The sequence below is a fragment of the Wasmannia auropunctata genome, unplaced genomic scaffold (assembly GCF_000956235.1).
Source record: "Wasmannia auropunctata unplaced genomic scaffold, wasmannia.A_1.0 LD335244.1, whole genome shotgun sequence".
Classification (NCBI taxonomy): domain Eukaryota; kingdom Metazoa; phylum Arthropoda; class Insecta; order Hymenoptera; family Formicidae; genus Wasmannia; species Wasmannia auropunctata.
The window spans coordinates 243,954-269,334 of NW_012027646.1; the positions used below are offsets into that span (position 1 = coordinate 243,954).

A 25,381-nucleotide genomic window follows, 5' to 3' on the forward strand; every position below is an offset into this window, starting at 1 on the left:
AAATTTTAATGTCATTAAATGTTGTGGACATTACGTTTTTTTTATTTAGCGTTTTCTGATACAATTGTATTATGTTGTTAAGTATATTAATATGATTCATGTTAATTTAGGATGTTTTGTGATATTTTTTTTCTAGAACGCGGAGGAGAGAGAACAGCAAGAGCGAGTGGATGCTCTGTCCAGTATTCTGGGTGGCGAGGTATCTATCGATTTGCATCTGCAGTTTCTGATTCGCAGCAATCACACCGACATGCTGATCTTGAAAAACACCAAGGATGCTATACGAGTCTCAATTTGCCACACTGCCACTGTTATTGCGAATGCTTTTATGCATTCCGGGACGACAAGCGATCAATTCTTGAGGTACACATCTATTTTTAAGCGTTAGTTTTAGCCGATTTTTTAAATTTTTGCTTTTATTTTTTTTTAATAGGAATAATATATAAAATATATGTCTTATAATGTTTTTAAATTTTTATTCATTATCTTTCAGGGATAATTTGGATTGGTTGGCTCGTGCCACTAATTGGGCGAAGCTGACTGCGACAGCTTCTTTGGGAGTTATTCATCGGGGTCATGAGCAAGAAGCTTTAGCCTTGATGCAGTCTTATTTGCCGAGAGATTCTGGTGCCGCCGGTGCCGGATACTCCGAAGGCGGTGGTTTATATGCTTTGGGACTTATACATGCTAATCACGGGGCTGCTATTACGGATTACCTCCTAGGCCAATTAAAAGATGCCCAAAACGAGGTATATAGTATTTAATAATTATTTCGAAATATTTTCTTATTTCTGATTCGCAGCGATTACATTGATACGCTTTTCTTATTTTAAAATTTGTTTATGTAAATGATTTATTTTTTATTAAATTAAATATTTGTCAAATTATATATAACAATGAGTATATCTTTTGATAACTAAATGTATGCAATAATTAAATTTGATGCGATTTATCCTTTGAAACTTGTTCCAGATGGTCCGCCATGGTGGCTGTCTCGGCCTTGGATTGGCCGCGATGGGTTCGCATAGACAAGACGTTTATGAACAATTAAAATTCAATTTGTATCAAGATGACGCCGTGACTGGTGAAGCTGCTGGAATTGCCATGGGAATGGTTATGTTGGGGTCCAAATCGACGCAGGCGATCGAAGACATGGTTGCGGTAAGTTTAATACATATTTTATTGCGCTTTTTTATCCTTCGCGTTATTTTTATGTATAAATAACATTTTTGTAGTAATATTCAATAACATTATAATTAACAAGAAATATTTAGGATACCTGTTTTTTATACTATTTTAAATATCCAACTTTAAAAATATTGATTGATATTTTTAATTTAGTAATATTTAAAATCTAGTAATTGAATGAAGCAGGAAATAGATTTTTTACCAATAAAAACAAATTTATCTCGATAAAATATATATTTTTTTTTAAACTCAAAATTACGAGAAAAGAATATGAAAAATGGAGATAAAGGCTTGGAAATAATATGAAGAATATAATTTTGGATAAATAAAATAGTAGAATAAATAGATTTAGAACAAATCAAGTAGATTTTTTGTACATTTCCTTTGCGAAGAAAATGATACAAACAATAAAAAATTAATTAACGTCTCGAAATTAATTTACGCGAAAGGAAACGTGAAAACTTTCGATATTTCTTCGCTTGTTAAAAGAAATAGAAATGGAAAGTATTGGAAAAGGGGGTGGTATCGTGCTTTGAAGATAAATAGATAAATATATCTACATTGATAAATAAGATAATACTGTACTCACTTCGAATCGAGGAACGATCTTGCCATAAATCTATTCCCGGCGCGAATCCTTGTAAGGTTTACGATGGATTCAACATAATACAGAAAAATCCTTCAACGTTCAAATCTTATCGCTTTGAAATTGTCTCCGAATTGTGAATTAATTACCTTTTTATAACTAATGAATCCAACAATGTTAATTGATATTGATGAACTTTATTTACCGATTAGATCTAGTTGTTTCGCGCTGTTATTGGAATAAATATCGGAAATGCCGATCGTTGATTTTATACATAGAAACCTCGTGTAAATGTGTATCACTTGTACTACAACTGCGTCCGACTTGGTCTTTGAAAACCATCGGACTTGAAAGCAAGTCCAGCAAGATCTAAAGCTACAAATAGCTATAGATAGCTATAGATAGAAATTTGTTTTGGTCTCGGATCAAGATAGCTAACTAGGGAATTGAAAGCTTGTCGCTGGACTTGTCGACTATCTCATCGATCTTGCTAAATAAAATGCTTGAAATAAAATGAGTGCTGAGATCGGCATGCGTTTCCAAGGAGCATTCAATTATCATGCTAGGATCGAGATCTGTATTCTTCAGGAAGTCTATCAGAAAGATCACGCGTTGTAACACGAGTGGCACACTTCTCACGAATATCAAGTCCAATATACCTCCAATACCAACGTTTGGCTGCTTCCCGCCAGTCGATCAGGATGACATGATTGTAATCACTAATATTGAGATAAGCTGATATTGATGTGATGACGTTAATAGAATGGAAATTCATTACTGAGCCTCGAGATACCGAAATAATTCATGCTTTTACACAATTTAGGAGATCAGATATCTAAACTAAGTTTGAGAATTTGTCAAAAAATTATATTTTTATAGGCAGGTATTTTTCTTTAAAAATAAAAAAATTGAAAATAAAAGGAGATAAGTAAGAATTTTATGTTTATTTTTGAAGCTCCAGAAAATCAAAGAATATTAAATTTGAGAATTAAAACACAAAATATTAAAAATTTAAGGGAGAAAAAATTTAATTTGAGAGAGAGAGTAACATTTCATTTTCTCGAATCTTTGTAACCGCAAATTCAAGAATCTTTTTTTTTTCACGAATACTTAATTGCAAAATTCGAAGGTGACTAATTCTTTATGCCACGTAATGATTGTCGGCGAAGCAATCGTCTTCGAAGTAATTTTCACGATTTGTTAAAGATGTAAGTTTACATCTCGTAATTGGACGGTCGTTTATTATATAGAGCTTTCTGCGGAATTCGACAGACTCTCGATCCTTTCGATCAAATGCGCACGGTGAATGGTTGGGTGCATTTGCAAATGCAGTCTTGCATTTTGCATAGCTTCGAAAATGCGTAATGTGATTGTTGCCGCGTAGCTCGTTATTCATATCGTTAGCTCCGAGCTACAACAATCTATTCGGTGGCATAATTGATAAGCCATTGACAATATTATGGTATCGGCAGCCATCATAAATCATAGATCACATCAATCAAGTTCGAATGGAGATTAATTAAAAATAGATTGTAAAAGATAATTAATGGTTATCGGATATCTTTTTTTCTTTGGACGAAATAGCTTCGGATACAATGCCAATAACGAGGCCAATAGTTAAAAAAACAAAATTCCCGTTTCGATAAGTTCAAGTGTTTTGCTATCTAACGTGATAAAATAAGTAGCGTGATAAATAAATACTTTCTGTCGAACAATGTTGATGTAGTTATGATTGTGGTCTACTAAATGGGACACAACTTCAACGAATCGTATAAATCATGAAGAAAATGATCATGTTAAATTATTCAAATAATAGCGTAGAGGATTCAGAATATTTGTAAAAAAAATCATTTTTAGTATCACAGATATATGTACAATTTAAAAACATACACAACAACAGTGTCTGTTGTTCTGTATATATCTATCCGAGTGCGAACGGTGATTTATGGGCAGTCTTTAGAACGTACTCTCCATGCGCGCTGAAAATGACACGAGCGACAAATGAATTAATTAACGTCCTCGGCAAACTTGCGTGCGAGTGGACAATGGATGATGCCGTATTTCCAAAAAGGAGTGAATTGTTGAGATAGTATTGTACTCACTTTGGGTCGAGAGTTGGTCCACCCATAAACACCTCCCCGGCGCGGAAACCCGTGGGATTCAGGATGGACTCGGCGTAGTATTCGTAAGACCTCGAGTGCGCGCATGCGAGTCCTGTGAATCAATTAGCGGCTTTAATTAATGAGCAAGCGATGTTGATTTCGGTGTCCGACAGCGAGGCTTCATTTACCGAAAATACCGCATCCCGGTTGGCTTGTGCCGCCGTTCGGATAAAAATCGGAATGGCCTATCATCTCTCCCAGACCCAGCGGACTCGTGTGAATCACTTGCACCAGCGCTGCATCCGACTTGTCCACTCTTTCTCCCGGTTTTTTCGACGTGAACCAGGGTTTCGCGGGATCTAAGGCTGCAATTTGAATTCCGTTTTAGCGTTTCTCCAATCGAAGGATTTTTAGCAATTAATAGAAAGTCAATATGTTAAGTTGTCAAGTCGAAGCTTTTTGTTTTTGTTTCTATTGTTATTTTTTATATCTCACTATTTTGTTTTCACCGAGAGAGAGAGTCCATGTTTCTTTTTCAATTTTTTTTTTCAAAAGTTTTGAACTATTACTCTTGGTTACATTATTATTTATTTTTAAATTGCTTTCTTTTTCTTCTTAATGATTTTTTACTTAATGATTGACTTACCTATCACCTCAGCGATTTTGCTTTTTGCGTTACGAGCGGCGAGACCGGCGACATGTCCTCCCAGAGAATGTCCTACCATCTTGGTCTTGGAAGGATTCAGACTAGCTTTGCCCTCCAGGAAATCTATTAACATTGTCACGCGTTCCACCACTAATGGCACACTGTACACTACTTTCGGGTAATCGAGACTTGCGGCCACCTTGCTCCAGTCAACTAGGATGACGTTGTAATCGCTGGTGTTGAGATAAGCTGAGAATATCAAAGAGGAAATATTAATAAAGTAGAAATTAGTCGCCGAAACTCTCGGTGCGCTAGAACGACCCGTGGAATCTGGAGAGTTCAGAAATTCATATTATGTTTGAGAATTTAAGGAATCCAGAGGGAGAGAGAGAGAGAGAGAGAGAGAGAGAGAGAGAAGATCGGAGAATTGAAAGTAACGAGGAGAGAGAAACAAGGATTTTGCATTAAGGAATCAGGGAACCGAGGAAAATTAAGTTTAGAGAATTTTCACAGAGATTAAAAATTCAGGAATTTAAAGTTAAAGTGAAGAGAGACGGAAAGAAATTATATTAAGGATCTTGGAAAGAGCACAAGCATTCAGATTTTTAAGCTATTAAGATTGACAGCTATCCTACCGTCTCGAATCACGGCGCAAGCAGATCCAGCCTCTATGTCTCCTCGCCATCCGTGAGTGACAATGCGAGTGGGATGAGCAGGATTCCAAAAACTCTTCCTCACGCTGTCGATGTCGTTGATAATCAGCGGCTGTCCGACTTGTTGATTCTTTCTAAGCAGAAAGATCGATTTCGCGTTAGAAACTGATTTTTGTCGCAGTATGTTTCGCGTCAATATTTTGAATATATTTACCGAGTGAATAACAGGAAGCTGGTTTCGAGGACGTTTTCGTTGATCTTCTCGTATTCAATCTGCGTGAATACATGTTCGCGGGTGTCGATTATATACAACGTCCCACGTTCGTCGGCGAAGAGCGTGTAGTTTAGATTCGCGAGGGACGCCAAGAGAGTGGGATACACTGCGGGCAAAAGTATATGGTCTAAAGTGATTTTCCAAGACGAAATTAAACGCGTTATATATAGATTTACGCGAAATTCAAGAATAATATTTTCTCAATTCTTTTTTCCTTGCGAAGCCAGTCTTTCGGTTATGAAGAATAATTATTTTTTGACACACGAAGGCAAGAAATCGAAAAATATTTTTTTTCTTCACGAGTACACACTTTTCGATGATTTTTCTTTTACCCAAATACACAATCATTATATATAAAAAAAAAACAATATTTCGTGAATACATGAAATTTGAAAATATTTATTTTTTACACACGGACTGCGATTGCCGGTGAAACCATCCTGAGCGGTAATCGACACGACTTGAGCAGAAGATTTCCGCTGCGATTTTGCTGACGATTCTTTTATAGCTCGTTGATGGACATTTATGAGTTCGATAAGACGGTGATATCGATTAAGAGGTGTCAATTAATACATGCGTTATTTCGACAAGAGCTTAATTAATCCGTGATGTTTTATTTTCGATTCCAGTTGGATGTTAACGTATATTTGCAGACAAAGCAGTTTGTAATTACCGATAGTCTTGATTAAAAAATTTATAATTTGAAATTTTTAATAATTTGAAGTGCGTTTTAATACGCTGAATATTTTTTGAAATTTTTTAGTTTGTATTAGTAATTTCGACATCAACTATTACTTTAAAATTTTATTATAGTTTCTTATAGTTTTATTTTATTCTATTTTATGTGTTATTCCGTTAGCATTAAACGATTCACCAGATAAAACCTTCTATTTTTTCTGGGAGATGACCGATAAAGACGCGATTTCGTCATGTTTTTTCTCACGCTATTCGCGCATTAATCTGTAAAGTTTTTCTCCCTGAATCTCTGAAAACCGTAGCCGCGTTTTAGTTTTGACGTTTCGCAGAAAGTAGTTTCGCACGCGGCTGAAACGAGCTTTAACTTTCGTTGCTGCCGGCCACCGCTGCAAGCAAGCAGCCGGTCGATGCTAAACGAATCATAACTTGCCACTAGTCGGTCGGTTTAATCGAATTACCCATTACGGGTTCCATAATGTATCTCAGCGGCTGTGATTAAGTAACGCACAAGCACATCTCGATCGCCTGCAAAAAGCGGCCGACGCGCATTAATTGCAGATGCAAAATAAATGCGGATCATTCAGCGTTAAAAGCGTGCAACTCGACAGGACCGAATTTTCAGAAATAAGGGAAAGAAAAAGGATTGTAGGAGAAAATCGTTTACAAAGACGGAATATTTTTCTTTACACGGGAATCGAGAAATATTAATTTGTATTTATTAAAGATTTGTCTAAAGTTTCTTTTCCAGAGATTTTTATAGAATGACATTAAATTTCAATTTAGATAATCGAATAAAAATAGTTTTTAAAGGGCAATTTTTTAAATATAAATATAATTTTAAAAATAATCACATTTTATTAATTAGAGAAATAATTTCTAATTACTAATATTAGAAGTCAACACAAGTATAACTGCGTATTTAGCTGTTTCGTATGTAGTTGTGTCGTTCCGGCAAATAATTATTAAATAGTTATTATTAAATAACTATTAAATAGTTATTAAATAAACTTTTATTGTCGTACTAATTACAGAGATATATTAATTTTGACGGAACGATCGAATAACATTCACGATTCTTAAGTCGAGACTGACTGACTCCTGCTTTTTTTTGGTATCTATTTTCTTTTTTGACACGATTTTACCTGGGTCTTCGTTATTTCGTCATTAGATCGAGCATTTTGATAATTACATGTAGATATGTTGTTTCGGTTGGGATTCCTCGTACCGGCTGTGCAATCATATCGCGTTATCGTTACAGTTTATTGTTTCTGCTTTACGTGTTTCATCTGTGTTTTTAGGACGTATTTTCGTATTACGAAATCTTTTATTGTTACGTGTAAATTTGTATAATTATGCAATTTGGCTCGTGGCAATAGGCGCGCAGCCATTGACATTATCTACTATTACGAAAAAAAGACTTATATTATTACCTTCTCAGCGTTCGCCGTAAAGAGAAGATATTCTCGGTTTCGATATTTATCCAATTATCGATTTTTTTTTTACGAGGCTTTTGCTTTCTCAGTATGCCCAAGAGACGCAGCACGAGAAGATCCTGCGTGGCCTGGCGGTCGGCATCGCCTTCACGATGTACGGCCGTCTCGAGGAGGCCGATCCCCTGGTGACGTCTTTGTGCGCCGATAAGGATCCGATCTTGCGTAGGAGCGGCATGTACACCCTGGCGATGGCCTACTGCGGCACCGGAAACAACCAGGCCATCCGCAAACTCCTGCACGTTGCCGTAAGTGCACTGCATGTCAAGATGTGTAAAAAGAGCTTCATCTATTTAAAATAACACTGCATAAAATTATGAATTTACGCATTTAAATATGTTATTTTCACATGGATGATTGGCACTTTTTACACATTTTGGAGTGTATTTGCAATATATTTATCCGACACGTATTTTGACGTAAATTCCGTAGTTTTATCATTTGTAATCAATAAGTATATACCTTATTTCTTTATTTTTTCTTAATTTTATCCGATTTTTGTTATTTCTAATTTATATAATTATATTTTAATTTTATTCACTTTAATATTTTGCGTAGACTTAATTCATACTATTTCATTATTCTGTCTTGTGCACAGAATGATCTAAACACTTTTTAGCTTTCTTCTTAATGATAAAAATATCCGTATTATTATTAGTATTTAGATAAATTAGATGAGAGAGATCATTTCGAATCAATTTATTTTTCATACATAAATTGCAGAATAAATTCTCTCGATTTTATATACTAATGTTGATTTAATTCGGAAGATAGACGGTTCTGTGTTGATTTTGCATCAAAGAGAAGACAGGTTGAATTTCTTGCGGAACACTGTATAATTCGTGATCTTTTTTGTTGTAACAGGTTTCCGATGTTAACGATGACGTTCGACGAGCCGCGGTTACGGGCCTGGGCTTTCTGCTGTTCCGGTGAGTACCTTTGTAAAGTTACCCAATTCCACAAAGTGGATTCAACGCAACCGAAGAACGCGAAAATTCCGTGCGTTTGTGGACTCCGCGGCTTTCGATCTCTTTTTAGCGGCCGCGCGTCGACTGAAATCATATTTAGCGTGCTCGCAAGCGTACTAACTCGCCCAAATGCCCGAAAATAACGAAGCTTTTCCCATTCTGCTGCGATTTTGCATAAAAGAGAGGGAAGCTTAATACGTAAATTTATTTTTACGTATAAACGATCGATCGAGTATTGAATATGGAAAAAAAATTAATTTATTAGATATTAATTTTTGTTCGACGCGTTCTGTGTAAAAACTCCTGCGGCAAATAATTATTTATGCTAATCTTCGTTTAGTAAAATCGATTGAATATCAAACAAACAAGTAATTAATATATCTGACATTCACAGCGTGTTTAACGCGTAAAAAATTAACTTTTAATCCTCTTTTTCTTAATCACACCGATTGTAAACATTGCAAAGACGTCAATCGATCGGAGTAATAATTTATTAAAAACGTCATTGCGTTAAAACAAACAGCAATCAAGCAGTCTTAAAGGTAGAAGGGTCTGTCCGTGAGTAAGGTGTTGAATGAAAAAGTTTCGGCACGGACGTCATAAGAGTACAATTTGTACTAACACACAATGACCGATCGCTCTCGCGAGCTTATCGCGATCGATTGGTAGAGATATTTCGGGACATTCTGACCGATAAGACCGCGATCAAAACGAGGTAAATGAGTCCGAGTAAATAAACGAAACGTGCTCCGCCTTTACACTTAGAGAAATAGCGTGAGATATTATCGTTTGCACGCAACTGTTAAAGACGTGAGTTCCGTGATGTAATAATGTATGGCGTGAATAATATAAAACGCGACACAAATTATTATTCACCTAAAGCGTGTCCATATTGCCGGACCGGACATCCTTTTAATTACAGACACACAATTTGGGACACGCGGCTTTTCCATAGTATTTCTTTCTCAACGCACCGCTTCAATCTTTTTTTTGCGTTGCGTATATCTTTGTAACAAAAGCTCTGAATTAAAATTCTGTTGAACTTTAGTTTTAACTAAAATTTACTTAACTCGAAAAGTTGACTGAGAGAATACAATTTTGCCACTTAATTTTTCTCTCGAAGCTTAATTCGCCCGGAAATCCCTTTTATTTTTAACTTAATTAGTCTTTCCGCTTCGTTTTATATATTATTATTTTGTTTAACAATCCAATATTCTCGCTTCACATTTTACTTTTAATCTGATTTTTAATTGCGCGAGAGAATAAATAGACGTGTCCCCGTTGAGGAAAAAATCGATTCCGGATTGGTATAAGAATCGCGCGGAAATGTCTGTTGGTTTTTTCGGATATTTTGTATGCATTTCTGCTGAGTGTCAGTTTTCAATTATTTTTCAAGGACGATTATTTTTCAAGGTTTGAACTCATTCACGGGACATACACGTGTAGCTTGACTATGGGCGAAAGTGACATTGGCGAACGAGCAAGTTTAAACAGTTGTTCATGGTCCGACAGCTGATTTGCAATTGTTAACATGAGACAACAAACAGAATATCGCAATACGAGCGTAAATTTGCCTTTCGCCTAGCCATTTCCAACCGCAACCACTCGCAACTGTTTAAACTCGTTTATTCTTTGATTCGGAAACGAAATCAGGCCCGGAATTTCGTTAGCACTTTCGCTCCGTTTCCTTCGCGAGAAAATACTCTTGCCCCGGAATGTTGTCAAAATCCTCGAAAATATTTGAGGAATTGAGAATACGGTTTTGAAGAAACGGAACGGATTTCTATACAGGTATCAACGTTAAATGAGTTCCCTTTCGAAGAACGAGAGAAACGTTTTGTTATCAGTTCGCGAATGCGAAGTCTTTCAGATTTTACATGTCAAAGGGCATATAAGACGTCTCGTGTTTTCGTCGACGTGAAGTCAGGAAATGAGCCAAAGAGTCCGTGAGAAATAAAGGAACGCGGGAATCTAGAACATTGTACAGAGGTAATACCGTGTACAGGTCACGCTTGTCCGAGTTTGTTTGCTTTGTTCGCGTGCAAGCTCCCCATGTTAATTTCGGATGAGATGTGATGCGTTTTTATTATTCTTCTCTCGCGTTTTTACCCTTCCTCGTTTCTCTTTTACATTCCCCGTCTCTGTTTCTTTCGAGATCATCGCCATTACCCCTCCTCGCTAGCCGCGGTGAATAGGGGCCGACCTATTGAATAACTTATATACCACAAAGTGTACCACGCTCCATTTCTCCACATTCAGATTGCAATTTCAGGGAGGCCAGGTTCGCATACCTAAATAGACTCAAATTTGAATCTGAGAACGTAGTCATTTCTTTAGTTAACATTGTTCATAATCTCTTTGTTTTTTTTCATTTGTAAAAGAAAAATTGACGATATTTACGTTAAATGATAGTTTATTAAGTAAGTGATTATTATTATTATTATTTCCGATTATATTTTTTTATTAATGTTAAACATATGTTATATTTATTTTAAGGAAAAACGATTTTATTAAAAAAATATCTGATTCTGCAAATTGATTTAAATTTAGAAATTTGTTATAAAAATATATTTATTAATAATCGATTTTTCTTTATTTTTAATGTTTAACGTAATCCAACAAAAAATTTCTAGATTTATTTTTTGTGGAAGATTTTTTCTCTGGAGATTATAAAATTTGTGACAATTGTAAAAAACTTGTTTTTTATATGCTTATTTCGTTTAAGTATTAACTTTCTTATTTTTAATTTAATTTACAAGATTAATTTTACAAGAAGATTATAGAAAGATAAACGTAATTTTTTAAGACTTTTACGCCGGATAACTATATAAATTTAAGTTTTTCCAGTTTGGAAGTTAATTCAAACTCCAGGTTAATATTTCCAGCTTTCGTTGAGAACTAAAAAGATTTAATGGTTCTTTCGTGTTCTATTTTTACTTTAAATCGACTAGGAATAATCCTCTCTTACCTCATATATCCCGAGGCGCCGCACCGTCTCGCATTACAAGGCTTGCAGTTTTATGAGACGAGGTTCAGGGTGGAAATATCTCCGTCCCACGGGGATGCGTTATTGCGTCGGCGGTAGTCAATGAAAGCCGAAGGAGTTTATTCGTGCTCGACAAGACGTGAAACACAATCGAGTAGCTCCAATGAGAGAGTGAGTGAGCTATCCCGCAGAAAGTCGTTTTCGTGAGAAAATAGACTTTTATTAGAAAGTTGATACTGAAAATGATCTAACAATAAGCTTAAAAGAAGAGTACGAAGATATTAATCCTTCAAGACATTTTTCTCGGAAGTAAAGCTTCACGCGAAGACATTTTATTCGGCTTTATTTATTTTTCTATAAAGCCTTTTTCTATCTTCCACACGTCTCGGTTAGTCTCCAAACTATTAGTTCACATATACGTGTACCATTCCATAATCTTGTAATCTTGTAATTTATAGAACAAATCAAAGCTGGCACAGGCTACTAGAAAGATAATTTAACTCATTTTTTTTATTTTATGGGATAGCACGTTCTCTCATTGGGTCATTCAATATTGTCGAGGAGAAAGGAATCCACCATTCTCGTCCGCGAGAAAAGACGTGCATTATTTCCTTCTCTGTGTGTGTGTGTATGTCGCTTCTGCTTTTCCTGTCTTGCCGTAGCAAGTATTCCGGGCTTTTCCGGACTGAGAAAAAGATATGTAGAATTGTATTTCTATTCAACTAAAATATATCTGAAGGAATTTCTTCAGTCGTTTTGCTTTTATTCTTGTGAACTTTCTCAGAAAGTGTCATATTTTAATTTTTAATATAAGAAAAACAAAATTATCGTGAAATTTAATTTAATAAAAGAAATGAAAAAAATGGATAATAAACTTTTTTTTTGTTAAAAAGAAGTTGAAATTTATTTTAATCGGTATTAAGAAAATAACATTTTATTTTACTGTATAAAGTAAGATCTAATTTTATTAAGTAGAAGTAAAATCTTTATTGACATCTGTAAGAGTTTATTTTGAATTATCCATTTTTTAAGAGAAGTTAACCAATTCGAGAGTGAAGAGCAGATTAGCGTTATCAGTTTAAGTTCAATGACACAGATTTCGATAGACATTTATTAGTAAATCGTCTCGGCTTTGTCTGAAATTGTCTCGGTTTTTTATCTAAAAGATTATTTAGATTTCTGATTTAGAAATCTTTAATTGTTCACATAATCAAATTCCAATAAATGTAAACATATCAGTTTAAGTTCAATGACACAGATTTCGACAGACATTTGATAGTAAATCGACTTTCTAAAATATCGTTTCGATTTTTTATCTAACAGATTATTTAGAATTTTTTTAGGAATTTTTAATTGACCACATATAATCAAATTCCAATAAATGTAAAAATTTGGAATTTTAATCAACGAATGGATTTTTATTTATAATATTGTCACGTAACAAAAAAAAACGTATGAAACAGGAAGAATCAATAGCTTTTATCTTCCCAGATCGACGAACTGAAAGCACAACTTTATTTCATGTTGCAACTCTTTGATGGGTCCATTTTGCACTCTTCTCAGGGTCGGATCTCCGATATAAGCCATGATAACGACAAAAGCATTTAATTTTTGAATATTTCTTTATGCATACCTTGTATCATCTCTCGAGAGATTTCCTAAAAAAAAAATTTACCACAATCGTAGTAATTTTTTTCTATTTTTCTTCGGGGATCTCAAAGACGTGTAATTATTCATCTTGTCAAATCCCAGATATTCGCCAGATTCGTCCCTGACTCTGTTTCTCATTTCTTCGGAAGATCCCCGCTTAATTCTTGCTGTCCGTCCTTTCCAATTAATCTCCGGACAATACACGGGTTAGTGGTTCTCATCATTCAAATTTCAGGTCACATGTTTTCGTTCTTCTTTTTTTCCACGTTTAATCTCCAACCCTTTGAACACCCTGTCCCATTTTCCATTGCACCCACGCCAATTCGTCGCTGCATGTTTCGTTGACCCTTAAATTTACTTCGCTTTGATCTCGAACGCGACCGTTGGTTGTGATTATCTATTTTTTGTATCAATAACTTTGATTTATTTTGCATTTATTCAATTTTATAAAAAAAAGAAGAAATAATGAGAAAATCTTGGAAAGATTGAAAATTGAATTAATATTTTATTTATTAAAGCAAATTGATGTATTTGAAAATTTTTCAAGCAAAATATTTTACAAAATAATTTTTTAAATAATATACCTTAAGCAATAATTAATTAATTAATTGAATTAATTGTTGTACTTAATTGATTGAATATGTCCAAGCAACAAGTAATTTTTAGAAAATGCAAACTTGGCATTTTTATACAACGATTTAAGCGACGATTTAACAAAAGGAGATTAAGAGCGTGCTTAGGGATTAGAGTTGAATTTATGGCACGTTTTATGTTCACAAAAGGTGCTCGACTGATTCACAATCGCTTTGAGTCCCGCGATTAATATCGGAGAGACGAATTTGCTCCATGCATTTCATAATCACTGGATTATCATAATCTCTCTCTCTCTCTCTCTCTCTCTCTCTTTCTCGTTCTCTCTTCCCCTTTTTCTCCCCCTCTCTCTCCTCTTTCTCTTAACAATCGTAATCATCGCTACTGAATAATGGTCAATTAATCATCAGGTTTATCGAGTTGACTGATATTTTTCTTTGCGAGAAATATATGAAATATTATGAAATATTGATTGTACAATAACAGAAATAAACGTATAACACATCGAATCGATTGCGAAATGTTGCGTCAACGTGTTATTTTAAACGTCATGCGCGTCGCGTTTCCTTATCTGATGATTAATTCTTAAATTGGTATTATTTTTTAGGAATATTCAATAAATTATTTTCAAAGGGTAAGGTGTCGTGTATTTCGTAGTCATGCATTACTTTATGCTTCTACTTTAATGACATATTAATTATAACTGTTAAATTAGTAGTGCTGCCGTTGAAATTATTAAATATCAAGCAACTTTTTAACTATATTATGCATGCAATTTAATAATTACAATCGTTAAATTAACAATGTCGGCGTTGTAATCATTAATTGCGAAGGTGTTCTCTCTATTGATGAAATGTGTCTCAAACGGTCCTTTTATCCGTTACGCTACTGCAACATTAATTACGATTGTTAAACGGATAATACCAATTATTAATCACTAGCGTATGCATCTCTTATTTCGGGTATTATTTCAAGTGCGGCGGTTAGTGGCGGTAAGCAATGCGCATCGGCGAGCGGGCATTGCACACGCTGTGGACAAAGCGAGTAATTGAACGTGCAATCGTGGCCAATTAACGCGCGATTCCCGGAATTCGCGATGTAATCGTTAACGCGGTTATGGCAATGCCCGATGCCTGCAATTGATCGCTATTTATCCGTCCGAATGCGTGCACTATTATTGATCGCGGGACAAGTTGTTGCCCGCATTGGCCCCGACCTTACCCATCTAACCAACATTTTAATCCCTTCGAGCGTGATGTATCGTATGCGATATATCATTTGCGACACGTACCGAATACGCATATATGCCGAATACAATACGCATCTGTGTCTGATTTTTAATTACATAAATTACTGGATTTAATTACAAATAAAAGCGTATAAACGTGATAAAGTAAAAACAGAAGAAAAAATATTTATTGCTGATTGAAAGAATTGAATTTTTATCTCGCACAAAACAGGCTTATGCATACGATAGCTGTATATTACGACTGAGAAAAATTTGACTTTTTCCGTTAAAATTTAAATCAGTAGACTATGAAGTTTAATCACCGAGGAGGTGTATCGAAATTTATGATACTACAACAGAATGAGAAACTAAAAATTGTGATAGCAAAAAATTGGATCTTACTATTTTGTCGGGCAAATTTTTCCGCAGTAATGGTATCTTGAATCTGAGGGCAAGAAAATTTAATTTCAAGACGATTGATGCCTTTTATTACTTCGAGAAATTATTGATTGCATTGAGTCTAACCTGACGAACACCTCGGTCGTCTAATAAAGCTCGGAAAGCCTGGAAAATATTTTTCTTCGACTCTCTGAAGCTCGTCGAACGATTAAATTCCAACGTCCAAACAAATGGACCAAGACTCAATCGTCACGAAAGATTTCATTATACAGTGTCCATTATACAGTGAGACATTATTATTTTGTTTTGATAATAAAAACATAAAAATTAAAGAGTCAACATAAAAGATATAATTTTATATATGTATACGTAAATTTTTCAAATATAAAAATTTGATGATATGTTGAAAAGTTGAAAAAATTGGCAGATCAGATTATAATAAATATAAATTATTACATCATATACCTGTAAGATAAACGAATTCGTAAAGAGAAATACAAGTAATAAATAAAGTGAAAATTTAGGTCACTTTATGAAATGATGAGATTTTCCTTGGAAGGATCGGCTCGTCAGGATTATAGAAGGACGCTGGATCGAGTGGGCAGGATTCGCTAGGGAATTAGGGTAATAAGCAGTGGCGAGAACCAAGGAAAGTGCGCTACCTGTGATCCATTAATCTTGATTTTAATCAGTGTGCTAATCGCGACCGTATGTAAATTAATTTTGGGAAAACTAGGAATTTCTGAGGACGCGAAGGAGATCTAGGATAGGAATCTCTGCGTGAGCAGATTCTCGAGCGAGGCTGTCGAAGTGTTGTCGATTTAAAGAAAGCATAAAAATTAAATACAAAAAGAATCGTCTAAAGAAGAGAAAGATAAAAAAATTCAAACACAGCTTGAAGGCAAAGAAGGAGCTTAATTAAGAGGAGGGAGAAGGGGATGATTATTTCTTTTAGCTCGGGTAATTACTTTCTCCAGGCATTAGAATGTTTAAGAATGGAGATTATCGTCTAGAAGAAAATGAAAAGAACAAAATATGGATCGCTGCGCTCCGCGCTCGTGTGTGCGAATTAATATCTTCGCGTGACATTTAAATCCTACGGAGAGGATTAGCGGCTTCGCGGAGGATGCAACTCCCGATAATCCTCGCTTAGAGTCACCGAAGACCCAGCGTCCGATTTTAATATTTCGCAACGTGGAATTAATTCGCGTGCGCTTCTTCTCTTCACTGTGAATTAATTCGCGGGGAATAATCGGGTAATTAACGGGACACTAGTTTCATGTTTAATCGCAAATTGATAATCACTCTTGCGTTTCATTAAAATTACATTGCTTAACATTCTTGTATATTAAATAATTTATTCATACTTTTAGCATATATTTTAATATATTTAAAATGTTTAGAGTTCTTTAAAAGAGCGGATTATACGATAACTTTTATCGTAATTATAATGGTTTATTCCTCTACATTTATAATTTTCTGTACTGAAATTCATGTGTTATTATATCGCAAAATTTGCATTTATATTTATATTCAGATATCTTTATTACACTTACAAAAATAACTTAAAAAATATTTAAAATTAATTGATAAAGATTGAAAAATATTAAAATTGATAATTAAAAATAATATAATTATTTAACGTAAGAATTATTATTACATTTATGATTAATAATTATATATGTAATTATTAATTCCAAGTAACAGAATATATTTAAAATAATTGTAGACAAAATCCACAAAAATTAATTTACACTAAATTATCACGAACGTAATTAAATTAATAATTAAAAATGATAAAATAAATTAATATTTTGAATTGTTCTGATCAAAACATTCGATGTTAATGCTGTTTAAATAACCATGTTTTTTGCTTTCGCAGTGTCGAGAAGTCTATTCACGTACTCGATGCAAGTGCAACGCTAATGTTCTTTTTATGGAATGCACATGAGTGTTTCATGACGCGGGACAGCAGATAAAAGTTACGCGAGAAAATCGCGCAGCGTCTTGTGAAAAGTTAATGACTTTCGGCACGGCAACACTCGCTAAAAATCTCTGGTTATAATTACAGCACATTTTCGAAAAACCAGGCCAACAAATGAAATCGAGAGGAAATTATCGAGAAGATATATTGAGAGAGTGACGGACGCGTCAGCGAAAATATTTTTTTCGTTAATATTTTATATCAGTATAGCGCTTTAAAACTTAACTAATTATTCGCTGAAATAAATCAGTTATTATCCTCACTTTCCAATAAATCATTAATTAATTCTTATTAGTAATAATTAGCAGTTATTTTAATTCCAAAGTAAATCGCGCACCCTCCGAAATATTCGCTGTCGATGTTTTTAAAATACCGACAGATTTATTTACCCAAGGATTTATAGAAACTTTCCCCTCGAAAAGAGGGAATTCTCATTTTTAATTAATTCCTTTTCTTCATAAAAGGCACGTCCTTGTCCGTGGATTTAATGTCCGCAAAAGTTAGGATCTTACTGTGTTTTGAGAATGACGGTTGAGAAATCTGCAAAGTAGGATTTAGTAACTTTCCCCAGGACTCCGGACGTTGTTACATTTATTTCTCCGTCGCTGCACTTCGTCTTCCATAAATAATGCGCTTTAATACGTCGTATTTTAACGCGGATCCGCTCGTTAATTAAAACGAGTTTATCGTGCGAGCGTTGGAAAAACATTTTCCACCCGTCTCTTCTCATCCGTACCCCCGCGATCCTCCTCCTCCCCTCCACTCCTAGTCCGCCGTTTCATTTTCCTACGATAGATTAACGAGTCCGGATGCAGTTATGTCACTGTCCGCAACGTTAGTCTGATAAATTATTACAGTTTCTCTTAGCAGCTACAACTGGCGTCGTTTCGCCTCCATTATTTAGCATGCAATTTTCGATCCTGACGGGCAGGATCTCTGATTTATGCGCCAAGGCTTTTAACATTTAATTCGATATTAGCTCAATTTTTTTGGACTCTGATAGAGAAAGCCTTTAATTTAGACCGCTCCCAAGACCTTTAATGGCCGCGAGTTAAAAGGCCGACAAATTTAATTTGCCCGCTTAAGCTCTAGGTTTTTTTTTTTAACGGAACGGCCGTAATTTAAGGAATGACGCTTTTGATAGTCGTCCATCCCGAAGGATCGAGTAATTTAATATATCGGAATGCCGAGGTTAGAGATTAATCGACCTATGTATCGAGCCTTATGTACCAAGTTGCATGTGCTATATATCGTGAGACACTACATGCGGCACATATCCGCCGCGCCGCGGTCTGCGAAATGTATTTCGCAGGCCAGGTGCATCGAGATGCACCGAGATGCGTGCAACCGCAAAACGCAGGACATCACGTTCGCATCTCTCTCCATCCCTCTCTGTCTCTCTCTCTATCTGTCTCTTTGTGTTTCTCTCTCTCTCTCTCTCTCTCTCTCTCTCTCTCTGTCTTTGTCTCTGTCATCTCTATTTGTCTCTTTGTCTCTCTGTCTCTATGTTTCTATATTTTTATACTTTTTTTTTTAAACACCACGATAATCTGCATGAGAATTCCGAAATTTTAGCCTCGCAGATCGACCCTGGCTACCTTCCGAGAGTACTTTCGCCCAGTACGCCTCTTATCGGGGCACTCGGGCTTGTCGAGAACTTAATTAACGTCAGACGAACTCGGTCAGTTCGGACTCGCCCGCTTCCTCCTCATCTTCTTTCGGTCCGAATCGCGACCGCCTTTTACACGATTTGTCTTCCCGCTGTTTGCGAAACACTCAACGCGTTTCTGCTATTTCGACGAAATGAACGAGGGAGTCTGATTTACCTGACGTGATTCCTTTCTGCCTTTGTTTTCTCGATTAATTTTCAATCGATTTTTTTAATATCACTTTCTTTAAGCTTCTGCATTTAATTATATATATTATTACATTTACGCGCGTTGGCATCATAATTGTGTATCAACTTAATTTCGGCCGACTCGCTATTTCTTTCATTATTGGTTCTTATCGGAAGTAAGCGGGAGTTTCGAGCACCCCGTTTAAGGGTTAATGGGGAATTCAGCCCCACGGGGCTTACGACGATTAGTCTTTCCCTTCGACGAGAGACGCGGACTAATTGTGCAGATTGCCAATTACGCCAATTCCGCGGGAGACCTCGTATTACCGTTTCAAGTTGGTACTTGCTGGAGAAATTGCCGCGACGAGACGAAAACTGGACAAAGTAATGTATGACTAATATTGAAAGACGTGATTATATATATAGGGACATTATTGCACACGTTAAGTGTACAAATAGATCTGAGTCTCATATTTTTCTTTGATTTTAAATTCTTTCACTAGCGACTATTATTTATATCGTTCAATTCTTTTATTCTAATATTTGTAATGTGTGTTGTCAATTAAAAATTCTATTTTTCTATTCATTTTCTAATTTTATTTATTCTATTTTTTATTGTATTCTATTTTTATTTCACACGTTGTTCTAATTTGAATCAAATCAGCTGTGTTTTTAATCTTATACTTTCATTAGATTTCATTTTAATTTAATATTTTTTTATTTAAAATTGAAATTTTTCGACATAATTTTTCGACAATCTTGATAATTAAGTTCTTGAAGTCTCATTCGTCGGACGAATGCATCCTGCGGATCCAGACGTCTTATCGAAGGACGTAACTTGCGCCGCGCGCGTTAATGAGTGAGTATAATTAATGCCGTTCCGGTTGTAACATCAGATAGAGAAGCTTTCCTCGAGTTTGCGAACCCGAGCAAACCCCAAATGTCGTGACTTCGCGAGGTCAATTAATCTCGATCGATTTTGGCAAGACTCGCTTGTCCTAAATGCACGATATTTAACGTCAGTTGACAAATTTAATATTTTACTTTAACTCGAATTTCATATAAATGATAATTGAGCGGTTAACTTTACAGAGAGACTTAATCATCGTCTGGCAAAAATTCATTCCCTCTTATGTGAAAAAATATTTTTGTAGAAATTCGAAATTAGTAATTTCAAGTAAAAGAAATGATGGAATCAAGTTTTAAAAATTCAAAATCCATATTAAATTCTGCATGTGCGAAAGATTTCTCAATATTAAAAGTGTGAGACTTACTGGGCTGATGTGATTAATTAATTTGATGTAATCGATTGTGGTAATTGCACGGTATTAATATCGCCTATCGGTTGACTCTTCCCCGCGCACAATCGGCAGTAAAATGTGGCCGTCTCGTTGCGCATGTTTAAATGGTTTCCGCGGGGTCGACGTCGGGACAAGCCGCGAACAACGATGGAAAACTAAATAATTAGTGTGACGACGGTGAACGGTCAGTCGATCGAACGATTAATGCGGCGGCGACCTACAATTGATTTTCTGATTGGGCGGCCCGATGGAGGGGTCCAATGTGGAGGGTTCGCTGGGGGGGCGAACTCTCGCTCTCGTATATCGTCGTCGCCGTGTGTGTATCCACCGTCCATCTGTACTCTCCAACCACCGGCTCGATACAACAGCGAACCGTGCGGCGTCGAAGCCGCGTCACGCTTGCGCAAATTCGACGATCGTGTCTTTATTTTTGTGAACGACAGGTTCTTCTCCCTCGTTCTCCCTCTGCCTCTCTCTCTCTTTCTCTCTCTCACTCACTGTCTGTCTCCTCGCAATCCCGTAAACGCGTCCGGGGATTCGCGATTGCACTCGTCCTACGATTCCCTTAATCGCGAAGTTGTACACTTACCCGGGATCTGCAGCTACGAACTTGCGAGTTACAATTGCGTGAAGGATGCATCTGTAGTTGTATATATATTGTATAAGCGGATTCAGAATCGGGGTGATTGCAGAATCATGCGGTACAGTTTCGCGACAAGACCGGCAATTGTATTGCTATGCGATTGCATTTGAAGTCTATAATTCGAGCTGCGCGCTACAGTTGTATAATTAAAACTAATAAAATTGCCTCGAGAATTGCATTTTAGGGTTTTTTTTAACCCGTGGAATTTCGAGTTGACGGGATGTCGTAAAAATTCTTAATAAAAAGAAAAGTATACCAGAAACAGATGCATTCTACTAAAATAATTAATTAGGGAATAATAAGAAGAAGGTTGTCGTGCCTCTTTAATTATTGCGCGGCGATTTATATGTCAGAAACAACGAAAGGATCAAGGGATCTTTCCCTCAGTGGGAATTATTTTTCTCTTTCGTATACACACACATCGACGACACTATAACGTCATTAATAAGTCTTCTATCGATCATTTAATTTGTCGCGAACTCAGATTCTTTCTTCGTTCTTCGATGACTTCGCTCTTGACACACTTTTCTCTCATGAGCATCATTTTCATTAATAACAGCTTATATACTAGCAAGTTTTCAACAGTTATACACTCACACGCGCGCACACATATACACATTCTATACTCTTAATCGTAATTATAATTAAACGCACGTCGTTCCGTTTTTTTTTATTTACAAATTCCTCGTTACTCCGTGCGAGATTTAATTAGGGGAATTTAATTGCGAATTTAATTAGTCGGTGGTAGGTTATATCGGCTGGTTTTGCAGTTACAGAAAGCGTGTGTTTGGAAGTACTATATGTTACAGTTTCCTTATTAGACCACTAGTCAGATTGTTCACTCGCGTGTCGTGTCCTCGCGCGATCGAGCTTTCGGAAAGTTTGCTCTAAACATACGCAGAAAACATTCGAGAAATAGTGTTTTTGTTATAAAGAAAATTATCTAAAATTATTTAAACGGAATTCAAGCGAAAAACATAAATTTTATTGCAATAAAATATCAATTAGGACAGAAGTCGAACGTGAAAAATGTGATTAGTGATTTAGTGTTAAATTGAAAATTACTTAAAATAAAAGTTATTATAAAAACATGAGGCAAATAAAAATTAGTGCAGAGATAAAATTATTTTGTGATTATTTGAGTTATCAAAAATAATCCTAGTAAAGGATCTGAGTTTCATCATAATAAAATATTCTTTAGGAGGGATAATTACTTTTAAATATAAAACTATTAAAATAGGCATCGTTATATATTACATATTATTGCATATTGATATGTAATTGATATGAAGTATTAGTACATGTGTATATATAGGAGCTGTACGTATACAGGAAGATTTAAAAAAATATTTTTAGTTCATTAAAATTATTATTGGATACGAAACGTTAACGGGAGTCGCTAATAGGAAGATTCGACAGAGAACTTTTAATCCGTCAACAATCGACATGGCAATTGCGCTCCAATCCACACACACGCATACATACAAAGAATACAAGCTACTCAGGCCGTCGTTATATGTTTCTCAAAACAAGCCAATCGCGCGAGTAGAATAACAGAACTCGATGAGTTTAACTTTCGCTCCGTATGTCTTTTTGGCTCTCACCGTTCTCATCGCGCGCGCATCGGTCTTCCATTCTCATTCCCGTTTACACTCTGCTGATGGTGATCCCCGGTCTCCCGGGGTTCAGGGCCTACCTTGGCGGTCGCCACTCTTGATTTCGATACCTGCAAAGCAGCACTTTCTTGAACGCCTGGCGGAAGACCTTGTTGAAGATGGTGTAGAAGATCGGGTTGACCATGGAGCTGGCGTAGCCGAGCCAGGTGACCAGGTCGAAGATCTTGCGGTCGATGCGACGCTCGCAGTCGGGGCACACGGCCGGCACCAGATTCAGCACGAAGAACGGCGCCCACAGGATCACGAACGTGAAGAACACCACGCCGAGGACCTTCGTCGCCTTCTGCTCCAACCGGATGATTCTGCCGTGGCGGGAACTGTTGCGCGAGATTACGCTGCAGTTGCGCGAGTGATGGCTGCGCACCTGGCCGCCCGAGTACCTGAGCAGGTTTGGCGATGACGGATTACTCTGGCTCAGGGTCACTCCCGTCGCGCCCATCGCACCGTTGTGCGCCCGCATCGTCGCCGCGCGTCGCAACGGCGTCGCTCTCGCATTAGCGGACAGCAGGGTCTTGGTGCTGCCTGCAAAAGGATTCGAAAGATTCGATTCACGAAAATGGATGAGCTCGCGGGTAAAAGGATTGCCGCCGTCGCTGCAAATTGGAAATCGTTTGCGGGAAAAAGTTGGGGATTTTTCTAAATGCTGAAAGTTTTCGGAACGGTTCGCGAGATATTGAGGTGAACTTTTCAAACGTGCGAAAATTTCAAGATTCAAGCGTTAGATAGTGAAAATTTCAGGATTAGAATTTAATTCGAGGATCTGTGAAATATAAAGATTTTAATTAAATTAGCCTTAAATGAAAAGCACTTTCCGTGGCAAAATTGCGCCAAAATTTTTGACACAAATTAAATAATTTACAATTTATGAACTTTCTTTGCGAGAGTTGAAAATTTATAATAAATGATACAAAGTTTAAAATTTTGAGCGTTGATTTTAACAACATATCAAATTTGTTAATTAGATAAACTAATTAATAAATTTTATATAAGATGAATTAATAAATTTTACGAAGCTTTAGATAATAATGTAAGAATCTTACTTTTTTAAAATGCGATATGAAAATTAAAAAAATTTAATGATCTTAAAATAAGAAATTGAAAAGATATTTTTTAATCTCCGTTAAAAATTTTTAAGAGCTTCGCAAATACGCCAATTTGTACAGTCTTGAAGCACCCAAGATCAGTCGTGCGAAAATCCTGCACGATCCTGGAAAGGCAATGATCGGAAGCTTTTCGTGACCATGAATCACGTTCTTCTCGAACGAATCTCTCCATTTTTCTCAAACCGTAAAAAGAGGGTGATCGAGCAACTGGGGGACTCGGGCAACCCCGTTTCACCCACCCCTTCTTCGAGACTCGATCTAACCACTTTCACGAACTCGCTCACCCCCTCTCTCTCTCTCTCTCTCTCTCTCTCCCTCTCTCTTTGCTTCCGCAATTTTTAGCGGAACGTTAGCGGCACGCGATGGCCAAGAGAATTTCTCGCAGGCAATTATCGAGGAGCTGATCGAAAGCTCGCGTTGTTGTTTACGTCATCGCCACTCTTATCGTCACGTACCCAGGCTGGAACCTCGCCTTCCGCTTCGCCACGTGACCACGGAATTCGCGAGGGTCAGCTGCTCGTAACCTTTGGCACCCTCTGTAGATCTGGCACTGTTGTTTCTACCCAGCAGGCCCATTTCCGGACCCTTGTTGCCAACAGGTCTCGCCGTGTCGCCTGGAAGGAATATAGGTAGACCCGTTTCCAGGTTTCTGTTACCAATAGGCTTCATTGTGTCGCTGGAGACGATGACGATCTCGCTCGACGGCGGCGGTTTCTTCGAGGATTCCCCGAAGTAGGGACACGTGCAGGGTGGCGGTAGCGTTATCGGTCCTTCCGATGCTTTCTCGTGACACTTCTTGCGCGTCGAGTCGTCCTCGCTTTTGCGACAGGACGACTGCTCGTGGAAGCTGAAGGACCTTTTCCTTGGTGTCTTCGGCGAGCCCATAATCTGCATCGTCCTCTCCAAATGAGCCTCGTTGTAGGTCGACGCTCGTCTCCGATGTTTCCAAGGACTCGCGAAATCTTCTAGGCTCGTTCTCGAGCAGGACTTGCTACTTTCCGTGCTCTCCGCACTTCTGAAAATAAATAAAATAAAAACTCAACTGTTATAATATTATATACGTATAATATTCTTATAAAATAAATTTGAAATACAAATTTAAAATATTAATGCCAAAAATGTTAAAAATATTATAAAACTGTTTATTATAGCGATAGAGTGTATTATTAATATTAAATGATAACGATTATGTCTTACAGAATAGTTAGAAAGCTTCAACTGTAAGTAGTAATAGTCCATAAATGGTCAGCCAGATTGAATACACGTACCATGTGTATGAAAAATGCATCTTGTCACGGTTAGAGATTTTTTTTGACGGATCTAGGATTTCGAAAATAGAGCTAATTAAATGAAATGTTTGCAATCGAAAAATTAATATTT

The 25,381-nt window shown here is 36.5% G+C and overlaps 1 protein-coding gene across 1 annotated transcript in view; it reads left to right on the top strand.

Moving 5' to 3' along the window:
* LOC105457382 (26S proteasome non-ATPase regulatory subunit 1) overlaps positions 1-25,381 on the top strand; it is a 40,315-nt gene that overhangs the window by 2,126 nt on the left and 12,808 nt on the right. Inside the window, exons 6-10 of the mRNA XM_011702017.1 lie at positions 137-363; positions 494-749; positions 973-1,161; positions 7,668-7,883; positions 8,500-8,564. Coding sequence (XP_011700319.1) covers positions 137-363; positions 494-749; positions 973-1,161; positions 7,668-7,883; positions 8,500-8,564 — 953 coding nt within the window. The remainder of the gene's footprint in view (positions 1-136; positions 364-493; positions 750-972; positions 1,162-7,667; positions 7,884-8,499; positions 8,565-25,381) is intronic.